At 37.8% G+C, this 15,470-nt stretch overlaps 1 protein-coding gene across 1 annotated transcript in view; it reads left to right on the plus strand.

Annotated features, from left to right (window-relative positions):
- Positions 1-428: 428 nt before the first annotated feature.
- LOC124266055 (laminin subunit alpha-2-like) overlaps positions 429-15,470 on the plus strand; it is a 145,055-nt gene continuing 130,013 nt past the window's right edge. Inside the window, 1 exon segment of the mRNA XM_046700874.1 lies at positions 429-617. Within this exon segment, the coding sequence (XP_046556830.1) occupies positions 548-617 (70 nt within the window). The 5' untranslated portion in view covers positions 429-547.

Here is a 15,470-nt window from a genome sequence, read left to right on the forward strand (position 1 = left end):
CACCATGTAGAAACAGGCGGGTACGTTATCGTTGCACCTTATAAATACACCCATTACCATTTGCTTGCTTCAAAACGCGCATGGATCAACGCTTCACGTGAAACCCAATTTCAAAATATGAAATATAATTATATTCACAAAAATTTAAAATAAAACCTAATGTGCACATTGTGTAAATGGTAAGATGTCAGTGGCCTTTAAATCTGCTAATTCATAAAGAAAAAAACACCACCACAAAAAGGTTCTATTTTGTATGCTTTAAAATAAATCCCTCGTAAGTAAAACGTTGTGAATAGTAAAATGACAGAGCCCTGTTATCAGTTTATTCACGTAGTTAAGATCGCGGGGGCAGTGGGCTGAGCCTTGCATAGATGGCCCCAACTGGTTTCCGTACTCTCACTTGAGCGCCCTGTAGGTGGTGGTGTCAACACAGACGCACGCTCGGATCCTAGCCGGGAAATTTCAATGCAGGCCGTTTCACATGGTATAGACGGATACACACGGATCTGACACTGGATGGGCTTATGAGCCCTGCATTTACCTAAACATGGGATGTGGATTGTTTTGTGGTGTTTTATACCTTACCTGTGTATGGGCTGCATTAGGACAAGATGAAGGTAGGTGACATTTCTCGATCGACAAGCAATACGCAACTTTTCACCTGAGCCTAATGCTGTACCGCCCGTCAAGGAGCGATACAGGTGATACGAACACCAGTGTTCAATGTAGTTCATCACTTTGCTATCGATTGGGGTGTGATATCAACTTTATTCGCCAGTGCAATATTGCAAGTTAGTTTCACAGTATAAAACATTGTTGCGAAACTTGCGCCGATGTATTAAGTTGAACCTGAATGAGTCACACAGTCTTCACCTCCTTTGCTTGTCATGTCCTCGACGAAGCAGTTTTTTCAATGTCGTGGCTCTATTTTAAGCCTATTTAATTCGGAACTCGTTTCGATATCTGTTCATAAGTAGACAGATCTTTTGATAAATTTCCAAACGCAAACATCTCTCGATCGCCCAGACTGATATAATTCTGAGTGCACACACGGCGGCGAACTTCAAAGCCGATTAATTGCTTAACTACCTGTGGTTATACAGGTCCACAGAGCACCTGTAACCTCCAATCCAACCCTATGTCTGTGACTGGAAATAATTATCGTAATATACACATGGGCAAAAGTTTCGCGCACTAACATAAATATTGATGAAGCAAAATGATATACACAGTTTGATTCAAATTCAAATTTATTTCATTAAAAATGTGATAAGTAGAGGAGGCACCAGAATCACTTCCTTAAAGTTCTGTGCAATAATATTGAATTACTACCTGTGATTTTGTTTTGTTTTCCTCATGAATGATTTTCAATACAGTCTTCATCCAAATGAAAATCAGCCTGAACTTTAACTTGTGTACAGTAAGCATGTCACTACCTGTTAACAATTAACACCTTGCATTTGTCAAAAGTAGGTCACACTTGTTAAAGGAGGGTGACACATTTTCGCCCCATCAGCGAAAAGAATGGAATCTGATGGATCACTCATTGCCACCACAGAGACTATTCTCTGTGGTACAAAGCAAACAGTCTGTCCCCAACACCAAGAGTGTCAAGGGGCCCTCTCCACGGGTTGATCTAGGGCTTCAGCCACCTATCTTCTAGTTGTAGGGTCCAGGTTTACAACCCTCGAGACTATGTTTTATGTAGGTTAGCGTTGAGAGAGAAGGTGGTACTCATATATAGGAGTAGTGACCTGCCACCGGTCAAACTGAGGAGAAAATGTCCCATGTATTTTATTGTGGTTGTTATGGCTGTGGTACAGAATGTATATTAAGCAAACATATTTACTTGATATGGGGTCGACTTTCACACAGACTTTATATTCTTTTGTTGCCCTTTTGACTCTTTATGTTAAAGTTATGGACTGGTCTTATAATAAACTTAAATTTTGATTCCATGTGTAGACGATAATTGTGACAATGACCCTACTTTCAATTCATTCATTTTTACCAGGATTATGAGTGGATTATCTTTATCTTTCATTTTTAAGTAGCTTTTGAGCACAATTTGTTCTTCAATTTTTCTAATTTTTCATCTTTAGTTTAAAAAAAAGAAATAAAAGGTTAAACTTGTAACTACTGTTTGACAATTTGGGCAAAAGCCAATCTTTGTCATTTTACCAAATGTTTCTTAAAAAAGTCATTTTAAGCAAACCACCAACATAGCTCACATCATGGTTTTATAACCATGATGTCCTATTTTCATATCTGATTCATTAGTTGCTCTTTCTGACAATAAACAGCACCGTTCTTCAAAGGATTGTACTATTTTTGTGCCAATTATTCAGACATCCATTTATTACCCTCAAGCCATGATGGCCAATACACCATAGAAACATCCATGCCACCTGATGGCCTGTCGTAAACAGCCTCCTAAAGATTTCCAGGTCCCAGCACTAAAAGCAATAGCACCAAGAAGATCACCCTGTCTTATCAGCATGTAGGCTGCATTAGCTGCCTGTATCAGTGCTGTGGTAGGGTGACCTTTCCCTTCCGCAGCCAACATTTACTGTGGAAGATTTGTGTGCAAAGCTAATACACTGCTCAGCCAATGAAAAATTCCTGTATGAATCTACAAAGTGACGATTGTTGATGTTTTACTAAGACTGCCAAACCTAACATTCCGGTGTTTGGATGCCATATTGGAGATGCATTTTGAGACATCTTGGGTTAGACGTATGGTATTTGTACTAACTCTTAGTACAGATTTCGCATTGAATCTGAATTATTTAATGGTATAAGATGATTCTCATGGGCATATTGGTTAAATTTATTGACATTGAAGTATTTATTGAAGTTTTGATAATAATTAAATGTAATATCAGAGACCATATAATACTATCTATTATATGGTCTCTGGTAATATCTATTCCTTACTACTATCCAAGTTTATCAATTCATAACACCTGTTTAGAAAGGAATTTTCTTTAAATTACTGATATCAATTTTGAAATATTTATATATATATTATTAATATTATAACTGACTGTGTTATTCATAGAAATGTGATCATAGTTTTTACTATATATTAATCATATACTGAATATACTAGAATATTGTTAAAAGCAGCATAAAATTAATCTCATTTACCCATTCATTACCTTTTAACAATCTTGTATGCATCATGAAAGTAGATCTGTGTTCACCATGACCTACATATTAGACAAATCTATTTTGTAACAATTGTGAACAAGGTAGAGGAATTAATCCAGATTGAGTCTTTAATTGAGCCATGGTAAATTTATCATCCATACATCTCTGGCATGCCAGAGGCAGTTCAACACAAAGACTACCCTCACATCAAACATGAGGTATTATATTGCTGTCAGATATTGAAGCAATGTTATGAGACTGGCTTGACAGATCACTGGTATTTATTCCCTACAAATTGTATTATGTCACATCTTTGTACACAATACATCAATCTATGAGAGCAGGATGGAGACTTTGAGGTCTGTGGAGGAAATATATAGCCTTCAGGTCACAAGTCCAGATTAATTCTTTAACCTTGTGTTCAATATGAAAATTTGGTACTTATTGAAGTCTGGGTCTAGAACATGTGTCCCTAGCTTGAGCACAACATAATCATGTTTAATATCTTAAATTACATCTGTACATTTGGGGCTTAACAAGTTTATGTTTAGATGCTAGTCTAAATCTATGAAGCCGAAACTTTCAGGAAGACTGACTGAGTTTGGTTTTACGCCGCTTTTAGCAATATTCCAGCAATATCACGGCGGGGGACACCAGAAATGGGCTTCACTCATTGTACCCATGTGGGGATTCGAACCCGGGTCTTCGGTGTGACGAGCCAACACTTTAACCACTAGACTACCCCACTGCCCCTTTCAGGAAGAAGGGATTCATATGACTAAAATGGTACTGATCTTGAAACCAATTACATTTATCACAGATGTGATGGAAAACATTTATTGTTCTGTTGTATTACCATGGTCAAGGCCTCCCTCCATAACGTGTTATGCCCTTTCCAGTCTATGTGGGTGTGGGACTTATGATGGAAGCCTGAAGGAATAAACACACAATTTGTAATAATTCCTTTCCGGAACATTGCTAAACTAAATGTATCATCTTTACAGTAAATAACTTGAAGAAACTGACTGTCCTACTCTCATTTTAGATTTAATGCAAAAGTAAGGTATACTAGATAGTTTAATTTTATCCAAAATGACTACAAATTACCTTACCAATTCTGCTTGTGTTCTTGCCTTAAGAATTAAGGTAATATATTTTTTACAATGTCGATGATTTTGATGAAAGAGTCAAATGAATTTTAAGATGAAGTGGAAATAAATAATGTCAGTAGTAGTGATTTGTGTTTGAAAACCTGTTTACTTCCAAGAAGTAATATACCTCCATGAAAGCAGATAAAGGACATTAACATCACTGTCCCATACAAGCCATGTCACTTACGTTGATAATGACACCCATTGAAATATACATACACATATTTCATCCCCACTTGGAGATCTATAGCAACACCTCACACACTGGCCACAACAATGGTGTATCAGCCAAATGCCTCTTTGCAAACAACATAAGCCAGTGAAGAATGCTATGAGAACCAAGAAGACTTAGGACCTGAGATAGCACTATATATCTCGAGATGGTTAAAGCCAGTCTTTCTTTAATGTTTGTGAGTGATTTGGCTTGTTTGACCCTCAGCTTATGCTGTTTGAGGAGCCATCAGGGGGAGGGATTTGGTTACAAAGATTTGGTCAGAACATCTGTCTGGTTCATGTGGTCACTGTAAAGTCTTGGGGATACTTTGATCACAAGGCTTTGTATCTTTTCATTAATACAATATGGATATTTGTAGTTCCCCTACTGGGTTTTTATTTCACCTCAGAGTTCTTTGAAAGGATTGTTGGTTTGATAGTGTTATCTCTGTCTTTGTCATTAGCTTACCCTGTGATCCCATTTTCTGTCAACCAAACAATAAATACTTGGCTAATATGTCTTCATCTTTTCTGTAAAATTAAGTAAGCCTGGATAAGAAAGGTTTCAAGTAATGTTCATTTGCTTGAAATCAAACCAATACAGTTATCATGATTTATATCTCATGTTCACATGACCTTCTGATCCTAAAGTAGACATCTTGTCCACATGACCTTCTGATCCTGAAATAGACATGTTGTCCACATGCCCTTCTGATCCTGAAATAGACATGTTGTCCACATGACCTTCTGATCCTGAAGTAGACATGTTGTCCACATGACCTTCTGATCCTGAAGTAGACATCTTGTCCACATGCCCTTCTGATCCTGAAATAGACATGTTGTCCACATGACCTTCTGATCCTGAAATAGACATGTTGTCCACATGACCTTCTGATCCTGAAGTAGACATCTTGTCCACATGATCTTCTGATCCTGAAGTAGACATCTTGTCCACATGACCTTCTGATCCTGAAGTAGACATGTTGTCCACATGACCTTCTGATCCTGGAGTAGACATCTTGTCCACATGACCTTCTGATCCTGAAGTAGACATCTTGTCCACATGACCTTCTGATCCTGAAGTAGACATGTTGTCCACATGACCTTCTGTTCCTGGAGTAGACATGTTGTCCACATGACCTTCTGATCCTGGAGTAGACATGTTGTCCACATGACCTTCTGATCCTGGAGTAGACATCTTGTCCACATGATCTTCTGATCCTGAAGTAGACATCTTGTCCACATGACCTTCTGATCCTGAAGTAGACATGTTGTCCACATGACCTTCTGTTCCTGGAGTAGACATCTTGTACACATGACATTCTGTTCCTGGAGTAGACATGTTGTCCACATGACCTTCTGTTCCTGGAGTAGACATCTTGTCCACATGACCTTCTGTTCCTGAAGTAGACATGTTGTCCACATGACCTTCTGTTCCTGGAGTAGACATGTTGTCCACATGACCTTCTGTTCCTGGAGTAGACATGTTGTCCACATGACCTTCTGTTCCTGGAGTAGACATGTTGTCCACATGACCTTCTGTTCCTGGAGTAGACATGTTGTCCACATGATCTTCTGATCCTGAAGTAGACATCTTGTCCACATGACCTTCTGATCCTGGAGTAGACATCTTGTCCCACATGACCTTCTGATTCTTCCTGGAGTAGACATCTTGTCCACATGACCTTCTGATCCTGGAGTAGACATCTTGTCCACATGACCTTCTGATCCTGGAGTAGACATCTTGTCCACATGACCTTCTGATCCTGGAGTAGACATCTTGTCCACATGACCTTCTGATCCTAGAGTAGACATCTTGTCCACATGACCTTCTGTTCCTGAAGTAGACATGATGTCCACATGATCATGATGCTCTCATATTGTCATTGATCAGACGGCCTCAGGGTTTCACACAACAAGCAAACATCCTTGTGAAGTTATCACATACAGTTTACTCAGTGTGGTTTCTATGTGGTAGTGTAGAATATCTCAGCTGTCTTCGGGGTAAAAAGCAGAAGCAACATTTGTCCATACATTGCTTACCATTAAAACATGATAAATTAGTACAACAGACTTATAAGACTATATCTTCCCAGAGACTCTACATGTTTTCCTTCTATATGAATGTCTTCCTGGACATCCCTGCTTGTTGTTTGAGTCATGTAAGTGTTTATGCTTATTACATACAACCCTACTTGTCAGTGTAGTGTGCTGCCTCCTATGTTTCAGACTTATGTCTGTCAGGGGAGTATTTGTCATTGTCTCGAGGACTGCTTTGTGAATGCCCCGACATAGCTGAAATCCCTGTCTTATGACTGGATCACTTTCGCTAAGTCTCAAGTAGTTATCTATTCAGGTTTCTTATTACATATTTAATAATGTCAAACTAAGACAACGAAATCAGTTGTCCACCTATGGAATTCCATTGTTACGACTAGGGAATTAGAATAAAGTGGTTGAAATTCACCAATCATTTTTTATATGCTCACCATCACCATTCTGTTAGTCACTAGTTAATGTTATGTTAAATCATGTGAAGGTCTGACTTATATATATATATATATATATATACCCAGGGGCAATAGGGTAGCCTAGTGGTTGAAGAGTTTGCTTGTCCCTCCAAAGACCCGGGTTCGATTCCCCAAATTGGTACTATGGGTGAAGCCCATTTTAGCTGGAATGTTGCTAAAAGTGGCGTAAAACTGAACTCACTCACGATGTATATATACCGTATACCGGAAATATAGCCAAATGTAAGTGACATCTTTGCGTTTGCTTTCACACCTTTGTCACACAATCTACATGTCTGTAATAATAGCTTACGTTTGTGTGAACATGTGTGTTTGTGTGTGAGGCTGGTGGTGGGGAGGGGTCAGATGCTGGGAGTAGGGTAGGAAATATTTACCCTATTCTTAGACACCTGGTGTCATCGCTGATTTTCAGCAATCCGTTCTTTACTATTTTGCCTTTAGACCCAATGGCGTCTGCTTGGCAGATAATCAAGACTGAGTATTCTCTGACATTTTGTATGTATATAGTTTAGCACATGTACAACCTTTCTTCAGTCATTGTACCACACAGTGTATCTATATTCCTGTCAGGTCACTTGAGTTTGGCGTGAGACTCACACATGTTCATCACAGATCATGCGGTCATGATCAGTACAGAAAATATATCAATATGCAAAAAATCATATTTTATCATCAGTGCAGAATAATATATCAATATGCATCTTCAAAAAGTTTCATATTTTATCACTTTACCAAATCTCTAGGGTGTTCTTGGCTTTAATAATAAAATTTGAATCATTGATCTAACTAGGGTGTTCTAGGCTTTACCCAGGATCTAACTAGGGTGTTATGGCTTTACCCAGAATCTAAAAGGGTGTTCTAGGCTTTACCCAGGATCTAACTACTAGGATGCCTTCAAATACTAGGCTAGTGCTTTACCCAGGATCTAACTAGGGTGTTCTAGGCTTTACCCAGGATCTAACTAGGGTGTTTAGTGCCTGGACCATGGCTAAAATAACATCCCAGGCACTGAAACAACTTCTGGGTTTCCAACTAGTATCTCAATAGGAAAATATTCACACAAATATTTCTGCTGACCACCTGGACAGAAGAACACCTTTGGACACCTTTCAACACTTTGGGACACCATTGATTTGACCATCACATCCATCCTTGCCCATGTTTCTTGTGTTCAGTTGGAACAGCTGGAAGAAATATCACTCCAAACCCAGACAGATCATAATTGTCAGTGCAAAGGGTATCTTCCCTACCTTTTGTGACGATCACGATTGGGGAGATTAAGTGTCCTTCTGTGCTGGAACAGACACTACCCGCCATGAAGTTTCAAATCTGTTGGCTTATTTTATGTATCTAGAGATTTGTGCATGTGGAAAATGCTGTTCCCCTTAAGGAAATGTCAGGCAACTTTGACGGCCACATGAAATGTCATGCCTTTTGACAAAAGGAGGTCACCGTGGAAGGGGGATTTAAAGTTTAAGAAAAAGCATTGCAGCATATCTGGTATCAGTTTACCATTGTCATCTGGTATTTAAGCACTGAATATATTTGGGCTACAAAGCGGAAATATTTGGTTGACTCTTACTGTAAAGTTCCAGCTCAAGCTTTTTAAAACATCCACAGATGTGGGGAATTTTGATGACATTTAAAACAGGTGTTCCCAAGGTTGAAATGATATACCAGTTGTAATTCATAAGAAATGGGCTTTGACTAAAGCATACAAGATGATGTCACGGAAGAATTGTTGGCTTAATGTTGTCTTCTGTCACCTCAGATTATATGGTGTCACTTTTAAATCATATGACAAAAGGTTTTATGTTGAATTATAAATTTGAAGTGTGATACACTTTAGTAAAAGGATATTTTTGTGGTATTATATGTTGTGTTGATGAATGAGAAAATTTAAAACTCAAGGTGGTTGTTAGAATACACTTTCCATTTAAATGGCTTCATGAATCACTGCCACTCAACTTGGTATTCATAATATGCAATTGGGCCATTTGATAGCCCAGTGGTTAAAGCATGTTATGCCAAAGACACAGGTTGGAATCAGTACATGAGTACAATGTGTGAAACCTATTTCTGGTATCCCCTGCTGTGATGTTGGAATATTGCAATAAGTGCTGACCAAAAAGACTATGAAATATATAATTGTGTTATATAATGCTAATGTTTTTATTACCCATGAAGGTCCAGGTTAGAATGTTGATCTTCAGTACCCCATGCTTGCCGTAAGAGGCGACTAATGGGATCGGTTGGTCAGGCAATCTGACTTGGTTGACACATGTCATCGGTTCCCAATTGTGCAGATCGATGCTCATGTTTTTGATCACTGGATTGTCTGGTCCAGACTTGATTATTTAGAGACCGCCGCCATATAGCTGCAATATTGCTGAGTGTGGCATAAAACTAAACTCACTCCCTCACTAATGTTTTGATGATGTTATAGGACTTGAGGGTTTTTTCATTTTGTGATTGAGGAGTCACCATACAACAGATTAGTAAGTTGTGGCTATTACTAATGAAGTTAGCCTTTTTTCCTTGCTTACAGCTTGGCCTTTTTTATTCTTTCCACAGTACATACATAACCTCATACATTTTAGTGTATGTGATCTTGAGAGAGTCATTATTATCCATATGACAAATGTTTGAAATTTTTGCATTCACTGATATTGGTTCAGATAGTTATGCCTGAGAGATTTTCATGTTTGAAGAATTAAGACTGGCATATTTTAGGCCACAGAAACTTCCATTGTAATCTTGGCTAGACAGTATAAATGAAGAAGCTGTCAAAAGAACAAAGTGTTGAGAGACAGAGCAGATACAGCTGATTCTCACCCCTGAAGAATAAGACTGGGGTCACGCCCCACCCCAGGGTGCCACTCCATTCTCCTTCATCTGATTCAGAGACAAACAAGAGGAGTAATTGTCTCATATTCTGCATGGGGTATGAGACAGGGTGACCTTCTTGGTCCATTGTTGTTATGGGATTTTGATCAGAAAATGTTGTTTCTGTCTTTTGAGATGTTGAGGTGTTTTGAATGAAGTAGTTTTGGTCATTTCAGAAAAGGATTAAAATTCCAACTATCAGATATCCAGTGTTCCTTTTAGCATGATATTATCAGTGACATTTGTACCACAGATATTTTGATAATTTGTACAAGGCCTGCTTGCATAGAGCGACCTTAGCACTAAGACATCACAAACTTTAGCTTACTTACTTCTTGAAAAGATATAGAAGTTGGTGTTCAAATATTATAAGACAAAATATTATGGATGTCAACTTTTTCTTTTTTGTATACATGTTTCTGAGCTTTTTCTTGCCCTTTGTCAGGTGAATGATGAAGGGGCAAGGAATAGCCCAGAAACGTTGTGTATACAATAAAGAAGAAGTTGACATCCTTAATATGTTGTCTAATACTAACAATAGTCTTACTCGTGTTGAGATTGCTTTTCTCAAATGAGCCCAGGTCTCATTTCATGTTTAATCCGAATTGTTCAATTCGTATGAGTCATAATGTAAAAATTTGTTTTACTTGAATTCATTTCCTGAATTCTTGAGTCACTACCTTCTCACAGCCACCATTCAGATGTATCCCCCGAGAAAGAACTGAAAACATCACAGAAAATCCTGCAGTTCAGCACCAACAATAAAGGTTAAATCGTGACAATTTTATGTTCCGTATCCAGTGTCAAATGATGACTACTGACCATGTACCTGGACAAGGAGATTAAGAAAAGAATAATAAACAAAGACACTTTGCGATTGGGGCATCAATACAGGTTAAGTCCCACCAATTTACAGTTAGGATAAAATATCGTATAATAACCCCCACTGTGTTAGGGACATGTGCAAGTCTTCAATTACAAGACCACCTGATATCGACACCTGAAATTTCTTTGAGGGGAAATGTACGAGGCTGTAGGTGATATGAACACCGTGTCAACATTTCTCCTGATCTGTGGTTGCCAGTTTCAGATACAATACATGAGTAAATAGACACTGGACAGGTTATCAACATGGATGGGGACGAATTCGTAGATACAATATAAGCGTGAATATCGAAGATTCTATTTCACAGATGGCTTAGTGGGAGGGATTTCATTGTCTTGTAGGGGTTCATTTACAAAGGTAAATTGACATGGCTGACCACAAGACACTGATACTTACGTGTGTGTATAACTTGTTTCAGCTCTATCTGAATCTTGAATGAAAAGGACAGGTGTGAATATCTGACATTCCTTTAGAGACAAGAGATTGGGGGGATTATACATCTTTGTTTGGGTGTATTTGGTTAAACGGATTTCCACAAGTGGTATTGTATGTGTATATATTTCAAGTTTATTTCATGTTTATTTTAATGAACATACCTTGAATGTATGTGCAAGGGATGTAAAATAATAGGGGTGTCACGATACGATACATATCACGATTTTAAGGTCACGATACGATACCTATCGCGATACATAATTTTCGCGCCTTTTCATAGCATTACCTTACCGGCAACGTACGCGCTCGCTGATTGGTCCATCAAAATAGTCTAGCCAATCACAAAAGCTGTTAGTTTCCAACCTATTTTTTAAGTAAAGCTAGCTACATCTATTTATCGGGGGGGTCTGGTATAATTTTACTATCAAGACTTTGACGGAGATGGATATAGCATAAAAATTGGAATCGATAAAGTCTTAAAATAGGAATCGATACACGCAAGCATGTATCGCGTATCGTATCGTCAGTAAAAATGTATCGATGCATCGATACATTCGCGTATCGCGACACCCCTATAAAATAATGTCACATGCAGATAGACCCATGACAATCCAGGTCAGAAATGGTTTTCAGCCAACCCATGCTTCTCATGAAAGGGGACTATTGAGATCAAGTGGTTTGGCTCGACTATTTATAAACTGTCATTATATAACTGGAACATGGCTGAGTGGGGCGATGACAATCAAACAAAACAAACACATGTAGATTAGGGGTGAAACTGTATACCGCGGTATTAGTAGAACTGCGGTATTTTGCCTTCGGTTCGGTATACCGCAATGCAATCCCCAAAATCAGTATTTTTGTTTTTTGTACCGTCATTTTATTCACCTTTTTAAACCTTTTCTAAAATGTCTAGAAATTGAATCATTTTGTCAAAATCTATAAGTTGCTTTTCTTTTCTGTATTATGATCATATTACATATACCGAACCGAAACGGACCGAACCGAAGGCCTTGTACCACAATACGTACCATACTGTGGTAAGAGCATACTGTTTCACCCCTAATGCAGATAGATATTAACATCCATACTATGTGCACCCAGACATAACTAAGTCTCAAACTCATTGTGCTTTATTCTTTTCAAACAGAAATGTCACACCTTGTCTTGAAACTGTTTTATCTCAAAGTTATCATCAGTCAATCTGAAACTTGAAAGGAAGGTGCTGAGGATACTGTGTTTCACTATGTCGTTACTTGGCAGAAAAATACCATCCAGCCATATGCTACGTGTTGTGATCTGTGAGTGAATGAGTGAGTATGGTTTTACGCCACTTTTAGCAATATTCCAGAAATATCATGGTTTCACCCATTGCACCCATGTGGAGAATCAAACCCGGGTCTTCGGCATGACAAGCGAACACTTTAACCACAAGGCTACCCCACCGCCCCTGTTGTGATATGTATGGCATTACCGCCAAGGATATCATCACAGCTGTTACATACTGGCATTTGTATCCATGTATCCTGCATGTTTCAACTCACTCGGTGTAAAACACTCAAGGAGGTTTGAATTTACTTAGATATATAATTGGCAGTTGTTGGTAGTTTCATGTGGATTTTGCACGAGGGTTGTTAAATAATTACACTAACATATTCTTGGTGTTTATTGCATGCAGGATGCTTCACGACAAGTGATATATGCGTGATATTGCCTCCACCTGTCCAGTGTACATATCGTATCATCTCTGCTATAAACACAGGTACTAACATGATGGGTTGAGTTTCACTTGATGGGTACATCCAGGATCAAATAGAATCAGTTGTCAGATAGTTTCACTTACATCTTCCTTTGACAGAGACATCGCTGTAATTAAAGCCAGTATCTACATTACAGCTGGTATGGTATGGAAGAAATGCATGATAAAAACCTGTAAATCTGTGTGTAATTATAATGATTCAAACACATTGAATGTGTAAAATATTTCCTGTTTTCCACCTCTTTGGAATGTGAACGCCCTTCTCAACAACCTTAAACTCCAGTTATTTTGACTTCAGAAACTTATCAACAAATACCCTGAATTGAATATAAAACATACTCCTTAGGGTCGGAAATTGTAAATATGGTAATACAATGCATTGTCTCACCACTTCTTCATCAAGATTGGTGATTTTGATATTTTTTATATATTATTTTTTTTTTTCCTTCCTGTTTGACAATGGTATAAGACCCAATATTGAACCATCACACTCACAAATAAACAAAGTTGTTCTCCATAAATTTGTCAGTATTGTACTCCCAAACTTCTACAATGCCAATCAAAGAAATTGATATTTATATATTTAATATGAGGCAACCATATTTTTTACATTTATTTCTACAAAATATAGTGCAGCCACAGATAAGAAACATGATCTCGATAAAACAAAGCAAAAATCTCATATGATCAGTCTATTAGTTCTATCCTTTATTTATTCCTTTTTTTGTTAGACATTTGACCATCCATAAAGTGAGATATTTTATCAGCGTGTAAACGACCAATGAAAACCGAGTATCCATAAATTCTGACACCTATATATCAAGCCTCTGGGGTATATGTGGTTAACCATAACTACTTGCGGTCCATGCTGACTTGCTCCATAAAAGATCTCTAGCGGTTTCACAGTGTACATATATAGACGTCTTTGTTATTTACAAGTTTGTTTCAGGTTATATTAACCACGTGTTGGGAACAATAAGGTTTTGTATTCAAAGTGACCATAACTATTTCCTGAGTATATTCTTAACCTGAATGGCATCTGAATTAAGTGGTTCCTGTTTTTATACATCTACACAGGGGTGAAAATGAAATACCTTATTCCACCCAATAAAAGATTCAGGTGTATTAGGAAACGTACCATTTCCATGTTTGTTCGAACTGAAAAGAAATGTTATTCCTCCAATTGCACTAAAAACATAAATAATTCACTGGATTTCTGCTGAATCGAAGGATGTATGTCTTCAGGTGCGATAAAAAAGATACAAACATTTTTATCTCTTACAGACTCCCTAAATGGTTAAATACTACCAAAAACAATGGAATATACATTTTTAGAGTGTTTTATGTATGATTACAATAGCTTTGCTTCTGGGACTAACTTTATTTCTGAGAGGATGTGAGTTAAGATGGTTATTTAAAATGTCAAGCTTCAACAAAAATAATGTTTGTTTGTTATCCCCACCTGAGCCGTTATCCATCTCCATGTAAGATGGAAATGTATTTGGTAGATCGTTGTAACATGAGGCAGAGGCTTAAATGTATCCGTGTTCTTTTTGATACAAAAGGATAAAACCAAATACCCTTCAGTGTCTCTTCATGCTGATTCAGTTTTGAATCAACCTGTGACAGGAAGTAAATCCATCAATCAAGGCAAAATTTGATTTACCGGTATTTAATTTCATATCTTGTAGGTACTGCATCTGCCAAGGAATAATCTGTATTGTGTTTACATTCACATATGTGGACAACAGAATGTTCAGCTCAGCTGAGCAGGTTTGCAGTGTCTTACAGGTTTTGCTTGCTTATTGTGTGTAACTATCGAAGCACATATTGGCAGACAATGTACCATGACTACTTACACAGACCCCAGTAAATCGGGGAACATTTAGAAAATTATGATGCCGTCTGAATTTCTCTGAAAATGTTGATGAAAATCTTAAACTTAATTCCTGTTAATGTGTATGTGGCAGACTGTTCAAACTTGATCCCATAAATGTAAGAGTTGTATGGTCCCCAGGGAGTTGAGATTGATAATACGATGTGCCATTGAAATTGACATCCAATGATCAAGGGAAAAATACCAGCGCCTTGAGCATGTACTGGATATATAAATATCCTATAATAATAAATGTGGACCACAGCTAACTTGGGGACATTTATTAGAGGATGTAAGGTATTGTGTGTGTAGTGGGATGAAGGAATGTGATGGAAGAATGGACACTGTTTAACAGTGCCAGATGATAAGTGTATGAAGCGGACGACATAAGATATTCTTGAAGGGGAATTATAGTTTGACCTTATGTCGCATAGTAAGCTAAAAATATGTGATAAAAATTCTTAGCTGTGTCAACGAGGTTGTAAAATTCTGAGATGATAAAGGAAACTTTCTCAGTAGAAAGGATCAAATTATCATATTTAGTATTAGGTAAATTCATTCAACATTTTTATTTACATAT

Source organism: Haliotis rubra, unplaced genomic scaffold (assembly GCF_003918875.1).
Source record: "Haliotis rubra isolate DU_JTF1 unplaced genomic scaffold, ASM391887v1 Scf10, whole genome shotgun sequence".
In the NCBI taxonomy this organism is placed as follows: domain Eukaryota; kingdom Metazoa; phylum Mollusca; class Gastropoda; order Lepetellida; family Haliotidae; genus Haliotis; species Haliotis rubra.